Source organism: Mytilus galloprovincialis, chromosome 9 (assembly GCF_965363235.1).
Source record: "Mytilus galloprovincialis chromosome 9, xbMytGall1.hap1.1, whole genome shotgun sequence".
Taxonomy (NCBI): Eukaryota; Metazoa; Mollusca; class Bivalvia; order Mytilida; family Mytilidae; genus Mytilus; species Mytilus galloprovincialis.
The window spans coordinates 45,862,856-45,881,767 of NC_134846.1; the positions used below are offsets into that span (position 1 = coordinate 45,862,856).

Genomic DNA, 18,912 nt, shown 5'->3' on the forward strand with positions numbered 1-18,912 from the left:
AAATTTAAGTGGCCGGGGTATATTTTTGAACGTACATGTTAAAGTGTTTATAGCAATTTAATGTTACTATTAAAATAACGGTATTTTTACACATAGTGTTGAGACTGACCCTTGATTTGTATGTATATGTGTATGTTTCTGAAAAGATATTATGATTGTGCACCGATTTCACTCGGACCTCCAACATTTTTTACATATCGCCTCTAATGGGTATATAACACTTTTCGAAAGAAATAGTTACAGCTTCGGTCCCATTGGGAACTACAATTACTATAAACTTTTTGGTTATTGTTTAAGCGACAAAGTCGACATTGCATTTATACATTTTTTCATTATACATATTTTAGTTTTTACAAAATTAACAATGTAACAACATCATCAGAACTTTCAAATTCTGAAAATATCATACCATAATTCTTATAAAATATTTAGTTTTGGTAATTTCTTTTTATAGTTTAATATGGGCTTAACCAAATTTTCATAGATTACAAATATATTCTCTTTGGGAGCTACCATTTGATTTTACTAAGGGGGAGGGCTAGGATGAAAAAAGTTGTCCTGCATTTTTTATGCCCCACCTACGATAGTAGAGGGGCATTATGTTTTCTGGTCTGTGCGTCCGTCTGTTGGTCCGTCCGTTCGTCCGTCTGTCCCGCTTCATGTTAAAAGTTTTTGGTCAAGGTAGTCAAATCAACCTGAAACTTAGTACATGTTCCCTATGATATGACCTTTCTTAATTTAATGCCAAATTGGAGTTTTGACCCCAATTTCAAGATTCATTGAACACTGAAAATGATAGTGCAAGTTTCAGGTTTAAGTTTTTGGTCAAGATAGTTTTTGATGAAGTTGAAGTCCAATCAACTTTAAACTTAGTATACATGTTCCCTATGATACGATCTTTCTAATTTAAATGCCAAATTAGAGTTTTTACCCAAATTTCACGGTCCACTAAACATAGAAAATGATAGTGCGAGTGGGGCATCCGTGTACTATGGACACATTCTTGTTTAAGTTGTAATCTCTGTCCTGCCTTTTTATTTTTTACTCTATTCGGTCCTGTCTTTTTTAAATTATTTTTCCTGACTTTTTTTTACTTAAATTGTCAACCTGATATTCTTTTTTTTTTTGCCAAGTTGCTCATCCTGCCTTTTTGTTACTCCAAACTCCTGTGCTACCTACTTTTTTTTTAATTTCACCTTAGCTCCCCTCTAAAATCAAATGGTAGCTACGCAAACAAGCATGTAATTGCGTCGAAGATGTTATTGCTGAGTTTATATGTTGATCAATACGTTTCTGTGCAGTATTTTGTGGGCGGGGTTGGTTGCCTTTAAGACGCATTTCTTTTTACCATTACCATTACCATGCCATGTGAACCCAAATAGTAACAGTTCTCACTTGGACTAAACCAATAAATTAAGAGGAACTACCGTCTACTTGTGCTGGATGTATACATACCATCCCAATATCCGTAAAAGAGACATTGAATCTTATAAGCGGTATACGGAGAGTATTATGCTCTTTGAAATATCAAGAATCTTTCCTACATCAAAGATCTGTAGATGGCCTGTTGCAAGGTGAATTATGCTTCTATCTGTTTACCTTTTTTCAAGTTGGCAATTTGATTTTTCCGCCCTTCATGCCGTTCAGCCTACTAAACATACCTTTGCGGTATAACATTCATTACAAAATTTTAAAAAATCGACTGATATATATTCATGAAATACTTTCCAATTAATATTCAGACAACAGTGCCCAGGTTGAAATGTCTCGCCTGCTTTACTAGCCTTGATTGGTTTTATGTTGATACAATAAAGATAAAGTTTCACTACAAGTATCCCATAATCTCAAAATAATCAATGATCAATAAGGAAAGATCAGACAGACATGTTTGCCTTACAGTCAATCTATAAAATATATAATATATAGTTAACACATTGCTTGTAGCATACAAAAACATACCAAATAATGGAAACGTAATCTTGACCAATGGACCATGAAAATGTGGTCACAGTGTGATGAACTCTGTCGGATATGTGCAATTTAAAATCATTTTATACATGAAATAAAGTTGACCTATAACTTAAAGTATTCAAAAAAACTGAATTTACTAGAAAACTTAATATTGACCAATGAACCATGAAAATAAGGTTAAGTACAGCTGAACCCTACCAGACAGACAAGTTCACCTTATAATCATTCCATTAACCAAATATAGTTGACATACAGTTTAAAATATCTTAGAAAATGAAACCACTACTTAAACTTAACATTGACCAATGAACCATGAACATGCTGTTCGGTGTGAGCCAAGGCTCCGTGTTGAAGGCCGTACATTGACCTATAATGGTTTACCTTTTTTTAAATTGTTATTTGGATAAGGAGTTGTCTCATTGGTACTCACACCGCATGTTCCTATATCTATGTAGACAAATGATACTTACCAGACTAGACATGTATACACCTAGCAATTCGGTACACCAACTAAATTAGTTCACACACTGTTAACGAGAAGTATATTGAAAGCAGACCAAAACAGATACACTTAGCATTAACCAATTAACCAGAAAAACAAGTTCGAGGTCAGATGAAACCTACCAGACTGAAATGTTTACTGTATAATAATTCCTGACACCAAATATAGTTGACTAAGAAAAACAGTCAAAAACACAAAAAATTAACATTTACCAATCAACTGCGAAAATAAGGGATAGTTCTGATGAAAACTGCAAGACTGACAAGAAAACGTTACAGTCATTCCATTCACCGAATGTAGTTGAACTAGTTACAGTATCTAAGAAACGGACCTAACCAAGTAAATTGAACTTTGATCACAGATCCATGAAGCCGGGTCAAGGTCAAGTGAAACCCGTTAGAGGGACATGTACACCTTGCAATAAAAACCAATCTACCAAATATTATTATTACTTACAATGAGTGAAGTATTCACATGACAGAAAAATTAAAGCAGTCGCTGAACCCTGAGAATGAGGCTAAGAACAACAGGTTTTATATGACAGACGGAAAATTCATACCCTCTTCTACCCTCTGAAACATAAAGCTTAATACAAATTATTTACACTGCCGCCGGATTCTAATTCCTGTCTGGCATTTTGCAACTTTTGTCTTAAGCCAGAACAACCCAACAATTATATATGATGGTAGAATTTTATAGGGTTGAAATTTTATACATGCATTAAGGCAATCTTTATATGGAACAAAGTTTGGGACCACGAGAAAACTTCCACTCATCAGAATTTTTTGAGCCAACTGAGGTTGAGACAACCAGAGATAATTGTAGAAGGGCAAAAACTCATATAAAGAGTCAATTGTTCATATCATATTTGCTGGTGATTTTAAATTATTCAATTTTTTCTATATATTTGGACAATAATTTTCACTAAAATAAGGCAACAAAAAACATTTAAAATTTTTGTTGAAGAGCTACAACTGATTATTTTTTTTATTGAGAAAGTTTTTTCTCTTTGACCTGAATTTTTTTTTCTCTTAAGAATATCTATAGCTAAAATTGAATTGAAAAACTGTGATTTAAACTGTTGCCTGATCTAAATTGTCTTGGCCAGCAAATAATGTCCATGTGTTTAGCTCTTATGTCCTACAGCCAAAGCAAGACCTGAAAAGGTTGACCAAAGCTGGAGCAACCTTGGACTTAACTTGAATGACTCAACTCACAAACTGGCCGTTAAAAAACAAAAAAGTGATTAAAATTTGCTACTTTAATATAAACAAAGTCAATCACTGCTCAGCATCCCAAAACCTGACATTCTTCCACATTTATCACAAACAAGACACACAACAAATATGATCGCCAATTCTTCAATCTCAAAGGAAGCACCCAAAAATATGCAAATTTGAAAAGCCAATTCAGTTTATAGTTAAATTACTGAAACCTTAAAATATTTTCTGACTTTAAGACATTGTGTTGGACTGATAAAATTAAAATCCCCAACATTTAATGTAAAAAAAGTTTTAATAAATATATGTCCATACATTTGGCAGATTTATCATAAATCTGTATTGCAAAGTCTCTCTCTTTCATTCACTTTACATGCATTCTCTTCTACAGAATATTTTCTTCATTTTACTGCTTGTACTTTTGTCATTGTGATGAATTTTATCCCGCTAACTTCTTCATCTCATCACGGACCCCTGATACTGTGTCCATAAATTCATTCAGAGTTTTATCAAGGATCTTTTTCTGAAAAAAAAAGAAGATTAAAATTCACTAAAATTAACTATTGCACAAAGATATTGATGAATAATGAAAAAAAGTATTTCTGGTATAAAAATAGTGACAAGAAGCATGTTTTATAATTCTTTTTTACAGCAGCAGGATAATGTTAATGATGATAAACTAGAAAAAGAAATCAAGATGCTCAGATTCATAAAACAGTAGTCCTGACTGAAAATCATGTCATGGGTCAATGATGTGTTTATGTGTCTTAAGGAAGTTCGCTACTCAGTTTCAAAATAACAAGCTTTTCCTAACACTAGTATATATAAATAGAGGATTAATAAAGGAACAAAACAAGCAAAAAAATATATATACATGTAGGTCAATGCGCTTGTTTTCGAGATAATAGCCATTGAAATTTTGGCGGGGAAATGTTCTCTCTTGATTTTTCATAGCTTTTTCATTGACAAGTTTAAGCTCTCAAAAACTATTAAAAAATAACAAGGATGTTATAAGACTTTTACAAATGGCTTATTATTATACATGTAAAAGATTTATAAAATAAAAAGTGGGGGTCAATGGGCAATTTTCTTTAAGGCATTCAAATGGATAAAACTAGAGGATTCCGAAAATCTGACAAAAATCCCAAAACATGACAAGCGAACATCATTAAATCGAACCCTGGTATGGTCACTTGTTTTCTTAATTATACACAGGGCATATTATCACAAAGTTCACCACACATCAGAAATTTAGGGAGAACTCCAAGAAGTGATCTTTCCCTGATAACCTAACAGTGATAAGTTAATACCTCAAGGAAAATGATATATGTGTATGCGAGATTACTTTCATTAATGAAGTTTGATAATTGATAATCAATTAAAACTTTACTGAAAATCTATGGCAACACAAACTACTCTTTAATGCTCTTGCAAACCCAGTAACCATAGGGATATAAACAAGCTACTTTTTTTCTTGTGTGATGAGCCCAGACTCATTTCATTTTTTTTTTTATGAATTTGTATATTTGTTAAAGGTTTTGTGATGCTTAACTCTTTTAGATAGTTCATATGAGGAAACCATTACCTGAAAATCAAGTATTTTAACATGTTAGATAGCTTGGTCAGATGTTTAATTTTGCAAATTGCAACCATAAGTTCACTCTTCATATCACTATTATTGCTTTTCACAACCCATTCTCTTACGGTATTTTTCACACATTTTTTATGTGCGACATAATTGCAAATTTACAAATTTTGCCAATATTGCAGATGGGAAAGTATCACAATCATAAGATCAAGCATTCTGATTTGTTTTGACACACACTTTTATAGACAGGTAAATTCTGGTTTTCCTGAAATCCAAATAATTATTCTCACATTTTGGTCATTCATTCAAAATCACAATAACAAAAGCACACAATAGTTTTTGAATTAACAGTTAGCAAATATACCCATGTACGTATAAATATTTTCCATGTTAACAGTATCCTCTCTGTAGTACTTACTGATTTATTCTTCTTTCTAGTCATCTCTAGCTTTAAGACTTGTTCACATGTCATACTTTGTACTTACTGATTTATTTTTATTTCTAGTCATCTCTAGCTTTACTACTTGTTCACATGTCATACTTTGTACTTACTGATTTATTTTTATTTCTAGTCATCTCCAGCTTTAAGACTTGTTCACGTCATACTTTGAACTTACCGATTTATTTTTATTTCTAGTCATCTCCAGCTTTAATACTTGTTCACATGTCATACTTTGAACTTACCGATTTATTTTTATTTCTCGTCATCTCCAGCTTTAAGACTTGTTCACATGTCATACTCTCTAAAGGTTGTGTCAGTTGTAGGAAAGGACAGGAGGGTGAGTGATTCTTATGTTCTTGCCTGAAAATACATATAGGTTATCTTATCAAATAGAAAATACATACAGGATATCTTATCAAATAGAAAATACATACAGGATATCTTATCAAATAGAAAATACATACAGGATATCTTATCAAATAGAAAATACATACAGGATATCTTATCAAATAGAAAATGTACTGCATATGCAATGATATGTTTTAAACTTTACATTCATGTTTGAAAATCATATACATTTTTTTGTACATCATGTCAATAATTTAAAAAAGCACACCTTTAAGAAAAAATATATTGAAGGTACAACATGTGTTTGTTTACAGGATTGCTTGGTCATGATTTGTCTTTCAAGCCACTTTCAGCATTTTTGGCTGTTTCATGACGGTTTTTTTTTTTTTTTTTTTTTGCATACCTGCCAACATTTCAAAATGCCCATAGGGGTTTTATGTGCAAGGTGGCTCTCAGTCCTACCAAACCTTTAAAGGGGCCTTAAAATTTATTTAAATGATGTTCATTTGCTTCTATTACAATCTTATACCCTTGATAAATTGATTGTTTTGTTTTAAATTGTAGACAAAAATGCTGTTTAAAAATTTCCAATTTGGTGCATTCATGGGGGAAAACCCCCACAAATAACAGAGGTGGATTTATGGGGGTCCAGGGAGCCTGCCCCCCCCCCCTTTCTAGTGGAAAAAATTTGTTTGGTTATATAGGGAATCACTGAAGCGTGTTGGGAGCAGGCTTCCTCTTAGGCAGTCAATGGACCCCCACTTATGAAAATTTCTGGATCCGCCACTGAATATTAATGACAGAATATTGGAGAAAGTAGAAGTTTTTAGATAGAACAAAGACCTTCAGGAACAAAACAGACAATCCTAGTCAAGGAAGATTGGAGTTGAACATTGCTGCCATGTGTGCATGAAATTAAGCTTTTTTTTAAATGACCCAATTTTTTTCAAATTGCTAATAAGAACAGATTTATTGCAATACAATAGTATTTGAGCATGTTGATGAGTGTAATATTTACAGATGTTTTTATCTTAACAGTGAAATATATATGTACTCAGTAACTCTTGCAAATTATTTATACAACTGTATAGTCCAGTACATGACGTTTAAATCTATAAGTTATTATGTTTTATTTTTCAGGTGCCACATTGCTTTGTGTAATGTTTAAGGAATATTTTATTTTAATTCATTTATGTAATCATATTCACCATGGATCGTCTTCTGGTTCCCAGCCATCTAATTCTTTAAAACACATAAAACATTGTACAGCATCTGGTTCATTTTCTGTTGCACAACTGTAAAACCCAGCTTTTGCTAACTGAAAAAAGAAATTAATATCAAGTCATAAAACAATAATCAAAGAGCTGATTGCTCTGAGGTGGAAGAAGGTGAATAAAAGGTAACTTGAATTACCATAAAAGCAGCACCACTAAACCAGCCTGCTTTGTTCCATTATCGTTATGACATACTATTTTTCTTCAAACAAGAATGTGTCATAAGTACATGGATTTCCCATCCATACAATCATTTTCTATGTTCAGGTTTAGGTAAAATCTTTAATTTGGCAGTAAAATTAGAAAGATCATATCATAAGGAACACATGTGTACTAATTAATAAGTTTCAAGTTGATTGAACAACTTCATCAAAAACTACCTCGACCATAAACTTAAACCTGAAGCAGGACGGAAGGACGGACAGACAGACCAGAAAACATAATGCCCATAAATTGGGCATAAAAATAGTAAGACTTGTTACATACCTGACAACTTTTGAAAGTTCCCATGGGTTTTTTTAGTGTGTGACAACAATTTTAAAGACAAAAGTTACAATTTTTAGCAAAGTATTTTGCACGATCTGGATTGTCTAGAAAAAATGTCATATTTGTATGATGAGCTTACATGCCTTTTTCTTAAGTCTGTTTGCATGATTCTAGTTATTAAATCAGTAGAAAAGATGAACATGTAGCTAGCAGACCAGGTTTTATTTTCTTGTGTAAGGATATTAAATGCTTGTTGAAATTTCCAACTTTGAATTATTCACAAAGATGGACCTTTAACAGGTTGGGAACAACACTCCAAATGAGGGGAAACCCTCATTGGAAGAACATTACAACCCACTGTAAAAATGAGCACCTTTATATTCATATTATTTGATGAAACTTTTCCCAAAGAACTATGCATCTATCAAGTATTTAATGGTCAAAACATGTCGAAAGATTTTTGTGATGTTTCTGTACTTGTATCTTTTTTTTATTAATTTGACCCCTCATTTAGAAAAGTTATTCCAAATATGATGAATTTTCCCACTTTTGAGTAAAAAATTAAAAAAAAAATTAATTCTTTTTTTGTCAACAGTAAAATGACCCCTTGTTTTAGGGACAGTCCCTCATTTAAGGGACACCACTCATAATGGGGGGAGGGTGGGGGGTCCCAACCTGTTTGTTGGTCTTTGTGAAAAAAAGAATAGTACATTGTGCTTTCAATGATTTAATTGAATGCAAAAATAACATATGTTACAACAAGTATTATGTCAATAAATTAGTGAAAAAACTACTATTTATAAATTATCTTTATGGTAGTACTGCATCATTGAATTTTGTCAATCAGCCATGCTTTTATCCTTAAGCTATGTAAGAACCTCCTTGCAGATGAAAATTCACCTGCCATGTTCACAATTTTGATTTAGATGAAAACAACACAAGTTCAAAATCTAGCATGTTAGAATAATCTTCAGAGAAAATGTTTTTGATTGGCTTATTAATTTGATCATGAGAAATATTGAATTTGATTGGCTAAACACGATTATCTTACCTTGGGAACAAAATAAGGAGCAATCATATTTTTGTGATGATTTTCACAAATTCATGTTTTAGAGGTTTTTTAACAATACCCTTAATATTAATATTTTTTAATAAATGCAAGGACATATTATAAAACAACCTTGATAAGAGTAAAGAGAATGAACACAGGCTAGGGCAAACGTACTATACATGTATGGGGGAAAGAAATCAGGACGAACAGATCAAGGGCGAACATGTACATGTAAACAGGGCGAGTCATCCCAATACCAAATTCACGCATGCGTACTACAAATATCTACATTAAAAACATCTGGTTACAAGTAAACAAATAATGTTCATGTAGATGAGATGAAATCTAATAATTTGCATAAATAAAAGGGTATATATTTACGATAGTGATTGTTTTTCAATCCTAATTTACAAATTAAATGATTCAGATGCTTAATCATGTGTAAAAATCGGTGTCAAGAATCGGAAGTTGTTATGAAATTGTAATACACAGAAACGGATGCGGCATACGGAGGTGGTAACGGTTCAATGATTTTACAGCTGGCACCATAGGCCTTCAGAAGACTTGAAGTCTTCTTCCACCAAAAATATAGCTTTTAATAGACTGTTTTTTGTGAACATAGAAAACTAAACTTTAGTTTAGACAGTGTTGTGCTCCGATAAGACGAACATGTAGGTTTCAAATTATTTTTTGTATTTTGATTACAAGAAAGTTGCACATTCATATGTATAATATTCGTCCCCAATAACAGTAGAAAATTCAATAAAAAAAAAAAAATCGGGAAAATTTTCCCGATATTTTCATTGTACTAATGAACTCAAAATCTTTCAATTTTTTTTTGTCGCGTTTTTGAATTTCCGGATCTGCGCAGAAATCTACTTCCGTTTCCGGTCTTGTTTGCATGAGACTTTGAATAAAATGTATATTTATCAGTCTAAGAAAGGAACTCAATACTAATTCATTTTAAAAAATTGTTTGTTATAAAAAAAACGTTACCTGATGACAGGGTTTCTTTGTTTACATTGAATATGACGTCATAACTTAAAAAACGTCAGAACTAAAATCCCTAACAACAGAACCAAAATCGGAAACGTAACGTTGTTTGTTTACATTGAATATGACGTCATTACGTCACAACTAAATCCCTAACAACAGAACCAAAATCGGAAACGTTACGGTATTTCCGTTTCTCTTTTTAACATGACTTATTGTTTGATCATAAAAAAAAATCATACAGACTTCGTCCCCATCCACAGGTTATACCTGCCTCATATTATTTTCAGACCTGTCAGTTTCATGTTTAGTGTTGCACTTAGATTAAAGGGGTTTCACCTTCAGTGTTGTGCTTTAAAAAAAAAGTAGGATTCACATTCAGTACTGTACATGTACTTTGATTACAGGTATGTTTCATTTATATTAAATTTTGATTTGATTTTTAACAAAAAAATTAGAAAAATGGAAAAACCTTTGCCGGTGTGCATCTACATGACTCATCGAAAGGCCAATTTTCAAATGATTTTAGGCGTTCTGCTTCTAGATGCATCATTAGTTCCTTTTTTGTTTGAATAAATTGCTGTGTTGACATTTCCGTTCTCTTTTTGGTTGATCTATATTTTTCTCTGATTTTTTGTTTCGAAAAGTCCGCGTTGCCCACAATTCCTATTGATTTCCGATACACTGTAAAGTAAAAATAATTCTTGCTAATTCGATCTCGTCACCTTTCGTTAGTTTGGTTTTGTAAGAAAGAAAATTATTAGAAATCTAAAGTTTAAAATCTTATTTATTATCAAATATTATAAAAAAATATTAAATTATCCAATGAAAGAATGTTTGAGTTTAAAGTTACTGTAACTAATGTCGATTTTTTTTATTTTTTGTGGGGTGAATAATAAAACGATTTTGCCTTAAATCAACGGTTTTAATGAGAGAGAAAAAATCTCTGTGAATATTATACCAATTAAGCTATTTATCTTGGTACAATGTAATGGTCGACGACCAGTTACCGTCAATTTGCATTTTCCCTCCAAACGTTGTGGTCAATCCGATAACGGACACGCATCAAGAAGTTGTTGACATAATTAAGTTCAATAAGTATAAGTTTTTGGTTATTTATTTTCGAAAACTAATACATTTTCATAAGAATTGCTGTCATCTCGGAATCTCATTTGGCGCCATTTTAGGCGATTTTCACCTGGGGTTGCTGATCATAACGTTGTATATAGCTAGGAGATAACTGTAAATATTGTATTTTTTAAAAGCTACGACGGCATCAATTGGTGATTTGATGCATGGTCGCAAATTAAGTTTACTGGCGACGCGTTAGCGGAGACGGTAAACGGGTATTTGCGACCATCAAATCACCAATTTAAAATCATACAATACAGTTATCTCCTAATTATATACAACGTTATTCAGCAACGTTATTCAGCAACCGTTTTTGCATCTAAGTTGAAAATCGGCTAAATGAACATTTTCATATAGCATCCGCTTGAATTTCCAATAGATGGCATGAGAATTAGACGTTATCCAATCAAAATGAACTTTACAAGTGATGTTGCATTATAATGCTTTTTGTGTCGGGCTGTATTTTCGGGTTGTCCCTACTTGATAATGATACAGAGTATTGGAAGTATCATTTTGTATATTTGTATCTATAATATAACATTCGGATTGAAAACATTAAAAATATACCTTTTGTATCCTTTATTCTCCACATTTCATTTCATTGCATAACATGATTTGAGAGCAAGCAAGCACTTGTTACTTTTAAGGGATATTTCAGGGATATTTATAACCAATGTACTCGAAGTCTGTTAAATTCGTTCACCTGCACATATAGCATTGCTTTCTGTTTATTATAAAAAGTCATACCATATTGTTAGGTACTTCTAGGATCGTCTAGCTTAAACAGTCTAACTTCTATGCTTTCAGTTACAAACATTGGCTTTATCATGAAAAATAAATTGGGAGGCTTCCAAGAGCTTGATCACTTAACTAGCAATACGTTACAGTATCCAATTTCATTATATATATATGGAAAATACATTGCTTTGCATCGTTCCTTTTGTTGACAAGTATAGATTACTTTCTATTTACAAAACGATTTTTTTGTGAGTAATCTATACACAATTTTGTATTTCTAATAGCACGATGACCATTCGTTTTTAAAATATACTCTTGAAATTCATATGATGAAGACATAATATTTCAATCAGTCTAATTGAGGTCTGGAGCTGGCATGCCAGTTAACTGCTAGTAGTCTGTTGTTATTTATGTATTATTGTCATTTTATTTATCTTTATTTGTTTCATCTTCTGACATCGGACTCGGACTTCTCTTGAAGTGAATTTTAATGTGCGTATTGTTATACGTTTACTTTTCTACATTGGCAAGAGGTATAGGGGGAGGGTTGATATCTCATAAACATGTTTAACCCCGCCGCAATTTTGCGCCTGTCCCAAGTCAGGAGCCTCTGGCCTTTGTTAGTCTTGTATGATTTTTAATTTAAGTTTCTTGTGTATAATTCGGAGTTAAGTATAACGTCCATTATCACTGTACTAGTATACATATTTTTAAGGGGCCAGCTGAAGGACGCCTACGGGTGCGGGAATTACTCGCTACACTAAAGACCCATTGGTGGCCTTCAGCTGTTGTCTGCTGTATGGTCGGGTTGTTGTCGCTTTGACACATTCCCCATTTCCTTTCTCAATTTTATCTTGAAAAAACATGGTAAATCTACATTTTGGCAACTTATAAGAAAATTTTATCTGGTGAAATATTTAAGGATAATGAAATATGTTTTAGAGTGATTGTAAATGCTAGCTTTAGATTTATTTGTTGGACTTCTGTCTCATTGGCATATATAGATGATGAAGTGTATAGAAATCAATAAATTGACCAATGACAGAAGACAGAAGACAGAAGACAGATGGTATAGTTGTTTTCTTTATAATATAAGGATGTAGTTTAGCTTTTCAATGACAAACATAAGTTGCAGTTAAGTGCTGTCTGAGCTCAGCGAGAGGCCTTGCATCCCCGGCCAATAGATGTGTATAATTATCAATTCTAATATGACGTGCTTTTGTGAACAAACCCATGCTCTAAATCCAATAAAATTTGTTTGCACATGCGTATATTTACTTCTTTAGAATAATGAATGTTATCAAATTATCATGCGCTTAATATATTTTCTTAACTTTAAAACACTTTCAAACTTTTAAATGGTGCACACGATGTTACTAATTCATTTCATTCCGAAATTGACATACCGGTATTTGACCTAGATACGACAACTGTTCATGTTGGCTGTTCAATCTCCTCCCTCTGAAAAATCACAGTGCTAGTCGTTTGCTTCTTCACAAACAGAAAAGGGAGGTTCATGGAAGAGCCTACATAAACGCTTTTACACTATACTTATCGGACATAGAAATTACATTAATTGTCCTACTCAGAATCGAAATAATTGATGCAAGCTATACTTTATTGTTGTTTTAACATGGGTAGGCATTATATTCGTATTATTTTAGCCCTCACTATCGCTCGGGCAAAAATAATCACAAATATAATGACTATCCATGTTAAAACTACAATAAAGTGTAGCTTGCATCAATTATTTCTTAATTTTCTTCTCGTGTGTAAAGTTTTTGCAATATCTCTCCTATTCCGGAATCAACGATCTACTTAGTGCATCTAATTTTCAGTTTCAAGAGCATAGAAACTTAATCATAGTTTTGATGAAAATGTACACACCAATAAGACATGTATTTAACTCAAAAGCCAGGGTGGTGTATACCAAACTACTCATTCATTGTAGTTAATCCCACACATTAATTAAGATAAAACATACAAGACGTTCTACTATAAAAGGAACAATTATAGCATTACCTCCATAATATTATAGGGTTATTTCACGATTATTGGGGAATATTGTCCCGAGTAGAATTTTATATTGCACGAGCTTGCGAGTGCAATATAATTATGTTCTACGAGGGACAATATTCCCCAATATTCATGCAATAACCCTTTTATTGTATAGCAACATAATATTTGAAAGTAAAAATTGTTTTAAACTAAGATTTAAACGTTGATGACGTCTTGAATTTTGAAGATTTATTGCACTAGTGCAATATTAGAATTCATTGTATAGCAATATAATATTTCCCACAGAAAGTAACCAAAAGTTAGCGTGCAATAAATTCTAATATTGCACTAGTGCAATAAATCTTCAAAACTCATGACGTCATCAACGATCAAATCTTAGTTTAAACCAGTTTTTACTTTTAAATATTATATTGCAATACAATAAAAGGGTTATTGCATGAATATTGGGGAATATTGTCCCTCGTAGAACATATATTGCACTCGCAAGCTCGTGCAATATAAAATTCTACTCGGGACAATATTCCCCAATATTCATGCAATAACCCTATATTATTGCACGCTAACTTTTGGTTACGTTCTGTGGGAAATATTATATTGCCATACAATAATACATTGTATATCATGCATATCATGCAAAATCCACATGAAAGATCCATAATAATTATTATGACCCAAACAAGCCTATAACTATCCACACTAAACTGTGTACACACTTGTTTACTCAAAAAAGAAGTCTACTGAATTTCAGATAATCATAGTTTAGACTCTAATTTTGCACAAGTAGATTGAAATTGATGTGTGGAGTAATAATGATTGTAAGTAGTCAAATCTTAAAGTAGACCGCTCGGGCATGTGGAGAATTGCGAGCACCTTATCCACCAACGCTTGACTGTTTTGATCACATACAGTTTATTTTTCTCCTTCAAATGATGTCTTTGAAAAGTGCTCGTTATTAGTGCTTTCCGAGAGTGTTTTATTCAACTTACATAAAATCTAAACAGGTTTGGATGGAAAGTTGTCTCATTGGCACTCACACCACATCTTCCTATATCTGTTTTATTCGACTTACATATTATCTAAAAACGTATTTTATTCAAATTGCATAACATTTAAACACGGGGTTTATTCAACTTACATAGAATCTACTGAACACGTGTTTTACAAAGTTGAGGATATAGATCTGATATAAACTACATGTAACCTTTGATTTTCCAACTATTTATTTAATATAAAAACACACACATATTTAGACGTCATAACAGAGTTAGACATGAGACAACAGACATTATTTGCTGCTATTAAACCAAGAGTTCCAAATGGTGAAGTTGAAATCACCCCTTCGTAAATTTAACACCATCAGGAGTTGGTTGTCCGTTTCGGAATATCCGTTTCACAGAAGATATCGGATATGTTACTTATGTCGTGACAACAATCCAGTTCCCTTTCCACGAATACGATCTACCGAATTAGACTATTTATTTGTAATAACATGAGCAACATGACGGGAGCCACATGTGGAGCACTGAGGATCTGCTGACCCTTCCAGAGCACCTGAGATCACCCCCAGTTTTTGGTGGAGTTCGTGTTGCTTAGCCTTTAGTTTTCTATGTCGTATCTTGTGTACTATTATTGGTCTGTTTGTCTTTTTATTTTTTAGCCATGGCGTTGTCAGTTTATTTTCGATCTATGAGTTTGAATATCCCTCTGGTATCTTTCGCCCCTCTTTTCAAAACTTTTAGGAATTTTGGTCCTCAATGCTCTTCAACTTCGTGCTTTATTGGCCTTTTTAACTTTTTTGGATTCGAGCGTCACTGATGAGTCTTTTGTAGACGAGACGCGCGTCTGGCGCATATATTAAATTTAGTCCTGGTATCTATGATGAGTTTATTTTCTGTGACATGATCTTAAGTATGAACTAATTTGTGTACATGGGTTGCATTATTTAAATATCAAATACTTATCTCTTGGTGTCTTGCTACGTCACGACTTCTTTGTACCGTTTTAAATTCAATATACCGTTAAAAGATTTATTGTGATAAGATAAACAATAGCAGCTTTTGAAATTCAATAGCTAAAATAATGAAATATCCCTAAATATAATTATATACAATTATATATACTAGGTAATTGCGATTAAAGTTAGTTAACGTGTAGGTAACGTTTAAAACCTGTTTTAAATTCCTGCTGTGAATTTTTCAATTTATACCACAGATTTGACTGTACACAAGTACATTAGAAACAAGTAAGTAACGGTGACTTTTTTATTTTACAGTAGGAAATACTATTTGACAATTTATTCAAACAGTCGAAGATATGATTGACTTGGATACAACTATTCACCATGTAAAGTACAATTGAAGTGGATGTAAGTAATTATAGACCACCTTACTGCCTTCTACAATGAGAAAAACACATACCGTTAATCGGCTACAAAAGACAACGACTCGAAAAAGGAAAACAACTTACCGGCGGCCTTATTGATAACAAAACAGTTTACGAAAAACAAATATGACAAGTATGAACCAACGACAAACAATGAACTACAGACACCTGACTATGGAGTTTATTTTGAACGAATGGGATGAAGCCATGTAATGATCAATTCCAAATCCGACATTTGTATGCAGTTCTTCGCGCTCCAAACTTCTAGTTGCATACATAGATTCATAAAAAGCACAGAGATCGCGACCATTGAACTGTTCTTTTCTTATTTCTATTATTTTTTAAGATAGTAGACGGAAATGCTTATACTGGTGAAAATCGTTATTTAAAGTCCAATAACTCCTACAGGAGTGAATTGATTATTTCAGTGTTGTTGACATTTTTGTTTATCTTTATTACTTTTGATGATAATGTAAGGCGATTGAAATTTCTGCATATCTATCATTGTTTCCAAAATGATAGACAAAACGCTTAAATTGGTCAAAATATTAATTCAAGGGCAATGACTCCTGTAAGAAGTGAACGGTGTAGTTGGCCTTTTTATCGATCTTTTGGTATATATTTGATGATCGTGTATATGTTGTTTACAGTTTCTATCTATCTATTATAAATTTATTGTATTCAAGATAATAGAAAAAAAAGTTACGCTACAACTGGTCCAAAATATTCATAAAAGGGCAATAATTCCTTTAAGGAGTCGTCTGATAAATCAAGGGAAAATGAAATATCCCTTTATCTCTTATTACTTGTAGGACTTGTAGGACCAGCTGTATAAATCCATGCCTTAAATATTTACAACCAATCGATATTATCATTTAGTCCAATTGTAATATTCTCTAGAGAGAAAGTACGAGTGCTAAATGTCATAATTATTGATGGCAAAAACGAAAGAAGAGGGAATAGAAATAAGACCAAATAACTCCCTTTATAACATTCATAAATTGTATTTTTAACAGGACATTTGTAAATAGAGAAAGATGTCTGTTCAACAACAACCTTATGGTCAAGGTAATTATGTATATAAAGAGATGTGGTGAATATGATTAACTAGACAGCAACAGAACAATACAAACATAAACACACAAACAAGAACACATGACATCTACCATTTAATCATTTTCGCTTCAAAACATTTTCTGAGAGATTTTGCAATAAGTGATAAAATAGAGAATAAAAATAGGAAATGGATCATGCCAACAACTGGTTTTAGAATAAATGTGTTTATTTCCGAGGCAAAAACACTAAGAGTGAATCAATATTAATACCAAAATATGCCATCCTTAATGATCTGACAGCAGTATCGTAACTATATCCCTTCTGAATAAGTCTGTTTAAAGGTTTGGTTAGCATATGAGGTGAATGCCGACATTTTTGTGCTTTGTAAAGAATTTTACCATAAACGATTAAATGTGAAATATTAGAACGTATAATATGTTTGCATGTTGATTTATATTTACGAATGATGATAAAGTTTAGTAAATGTTTTGACTAGTTTGTGATATCGAAAACCCTGTAATATCTTTCCTTAAAATCAAATACGTTGTTACATACAAGAGCGAGTCGAACAAGGTGAGATATATAAACACCATAAAATGGTGACAAGCCGCTTGTTTTACAACGAACCTATATAAATTTTCTGCGTATACCTCTGAATCAGTCAGTGGCCAGTGCATATTTTGACTGTAACACAATTTTACAACTTTTGTTTATAAATTGTTCTCACGGTTGACATAATATGATATGTTATTTCATCAGACATCCATGAATGCGTGAAATGAAGAAGTTTGTCTCATGGTTCTAAGACTTGCTTAGCTTAAACTCAAATAAAAATTGCTCAAATTACTATATAGTATTGCGACCCCGTCTCCTTCTGGAAAAAACGAAATCCCCTACAGATTTTATGCGCTAGTCGATACGCCCGGGTAAAAATGAACAATTGATATACTATAACGAACAAAAGAGAGTTGGGTGTTTATAACAGTAGAATTCTAATGCAAAATAATTTGATCTATCATTATGTGATATACTGATATGACATTTATGATTTTGTAAAGTTTTTTAAAACCCTTAATTGTACTTGCTGTGGATTCGTTCAACGGAATGACCTTTTCTGTAAATATAAAAAAAAATAATCTCATTTTTCGAATTATACAAAATAAATCAGTATAGTAATATAAATATAATACATAATAAGCAAGTCTAAAAGGGTACAACCTCAACATAAAACCATTATTAAAATCATTAGCAAATGTTAAATATTTTGGTTAACAGATATCCTTCATTGGTAAGGTTATGATGTAAAATGAATCATATTAAATATACTAACTTTATTTATAACAACCTACAGGATATGGCCAACCCACAGGATATGGCCAACCCACAGGGTATGGACAGTCGGGAACGGTTGTCGTTACACAACCTGTTACTACCATAACTACCAGGATGGTAGAATGTCCAGTCAATATGACCTGTCCGGCCTGTCGAAACAATATAATTACCGGTACACGCAAGGAGATAGGGACGATGACATGGCTTGCCTGTTTAGGTCTCTGTTTCATAGGGTAAGAATTAAGTGGAAGATCTACTGATATTACAAGTTCCTGGAGAATCTTTTGTTCTGAATGGCGGTGAAAAATGTAGGATCAACGGTTTACTGATAGTGTGATTGCCCGTTGATTCTTTATTCCGAAAGGTTTTGAAACATCTC

The 18,912-nt window shown here is 32.6% G+C and overlaps 1 protein-coding gene and 1 long non-coding RNA gene across 2 annotated transcripts; one reads left to right on the forward strand and one right to left on the reverse strand.

The window, feature by feature from the left end:
* Positions 1–3,969: 3,969 nt before the first annotated feature.
* On the reverse strand, positions 3,970–10,552 carry LOC143045104 (baculoviral IAP repeat-containing protein 5-like). Its single transcript, XM_076217416.1, has 4 exons — positions 10,348–10,552; positions 7,280–7,389; positions 5,966–6,083; positions 3,970–4,216 (listed from the first exon to the last, which is right to left on the reverse strand). The coding sequence occupies exons 1-4, from the start codon at positions 10,465–10,467 to the stop codon at positions 4,133–4,135; spliced, it is 432 nt and encodes a 143-aa protein (XP_076073531.1). The 5' UTR covers positions 10,468–10,552; the 3' UTR covers positions 3,970–4,132.
* A 5,352-nt stretch (positions 10,553–15,904) lies between these two features.
* LOC143045106 (uncharacterized) lies at positions 15,905–18,708 on the forward strand. Its single transcript, XR_012968867.1, has 3 exons — positions 15,905–16,005; positions 17,162–17,213; positions 18,571–18,708. It is a non-coding gene; the product is annotated as an uncharacterized LOC143045106 (long non-coding RNA).
* The last annotated feature ends 204 nt before the right edge of the window (positions 18,709–18,912 follow it).

Excerpts from the sequence above, each read along its gene's own strand:
- LOC143045104 (XM_076217416.1), bottom strand. The coding sequence starts at position 10,467 with ATGTCAACACAGCAATTTATTCAAACAAAAAAGGAACTAATGATGCAT. Across the intron at positions 6,084-7,279 it reads GAACCAGAAGACGATCCATG|GCAAGAACATAAGAATCACT; the intron begins GTGAATATGATT and ends ATGTATTTTCAG. Across the intron at positions 4,217-5,965 it reads CGAGAAATAAAAATAAATCG|AAAAAGATCCTTGATAAAAC; the intron begins GTAAGTTCAAAG and ends TTTTTTTTTCAG.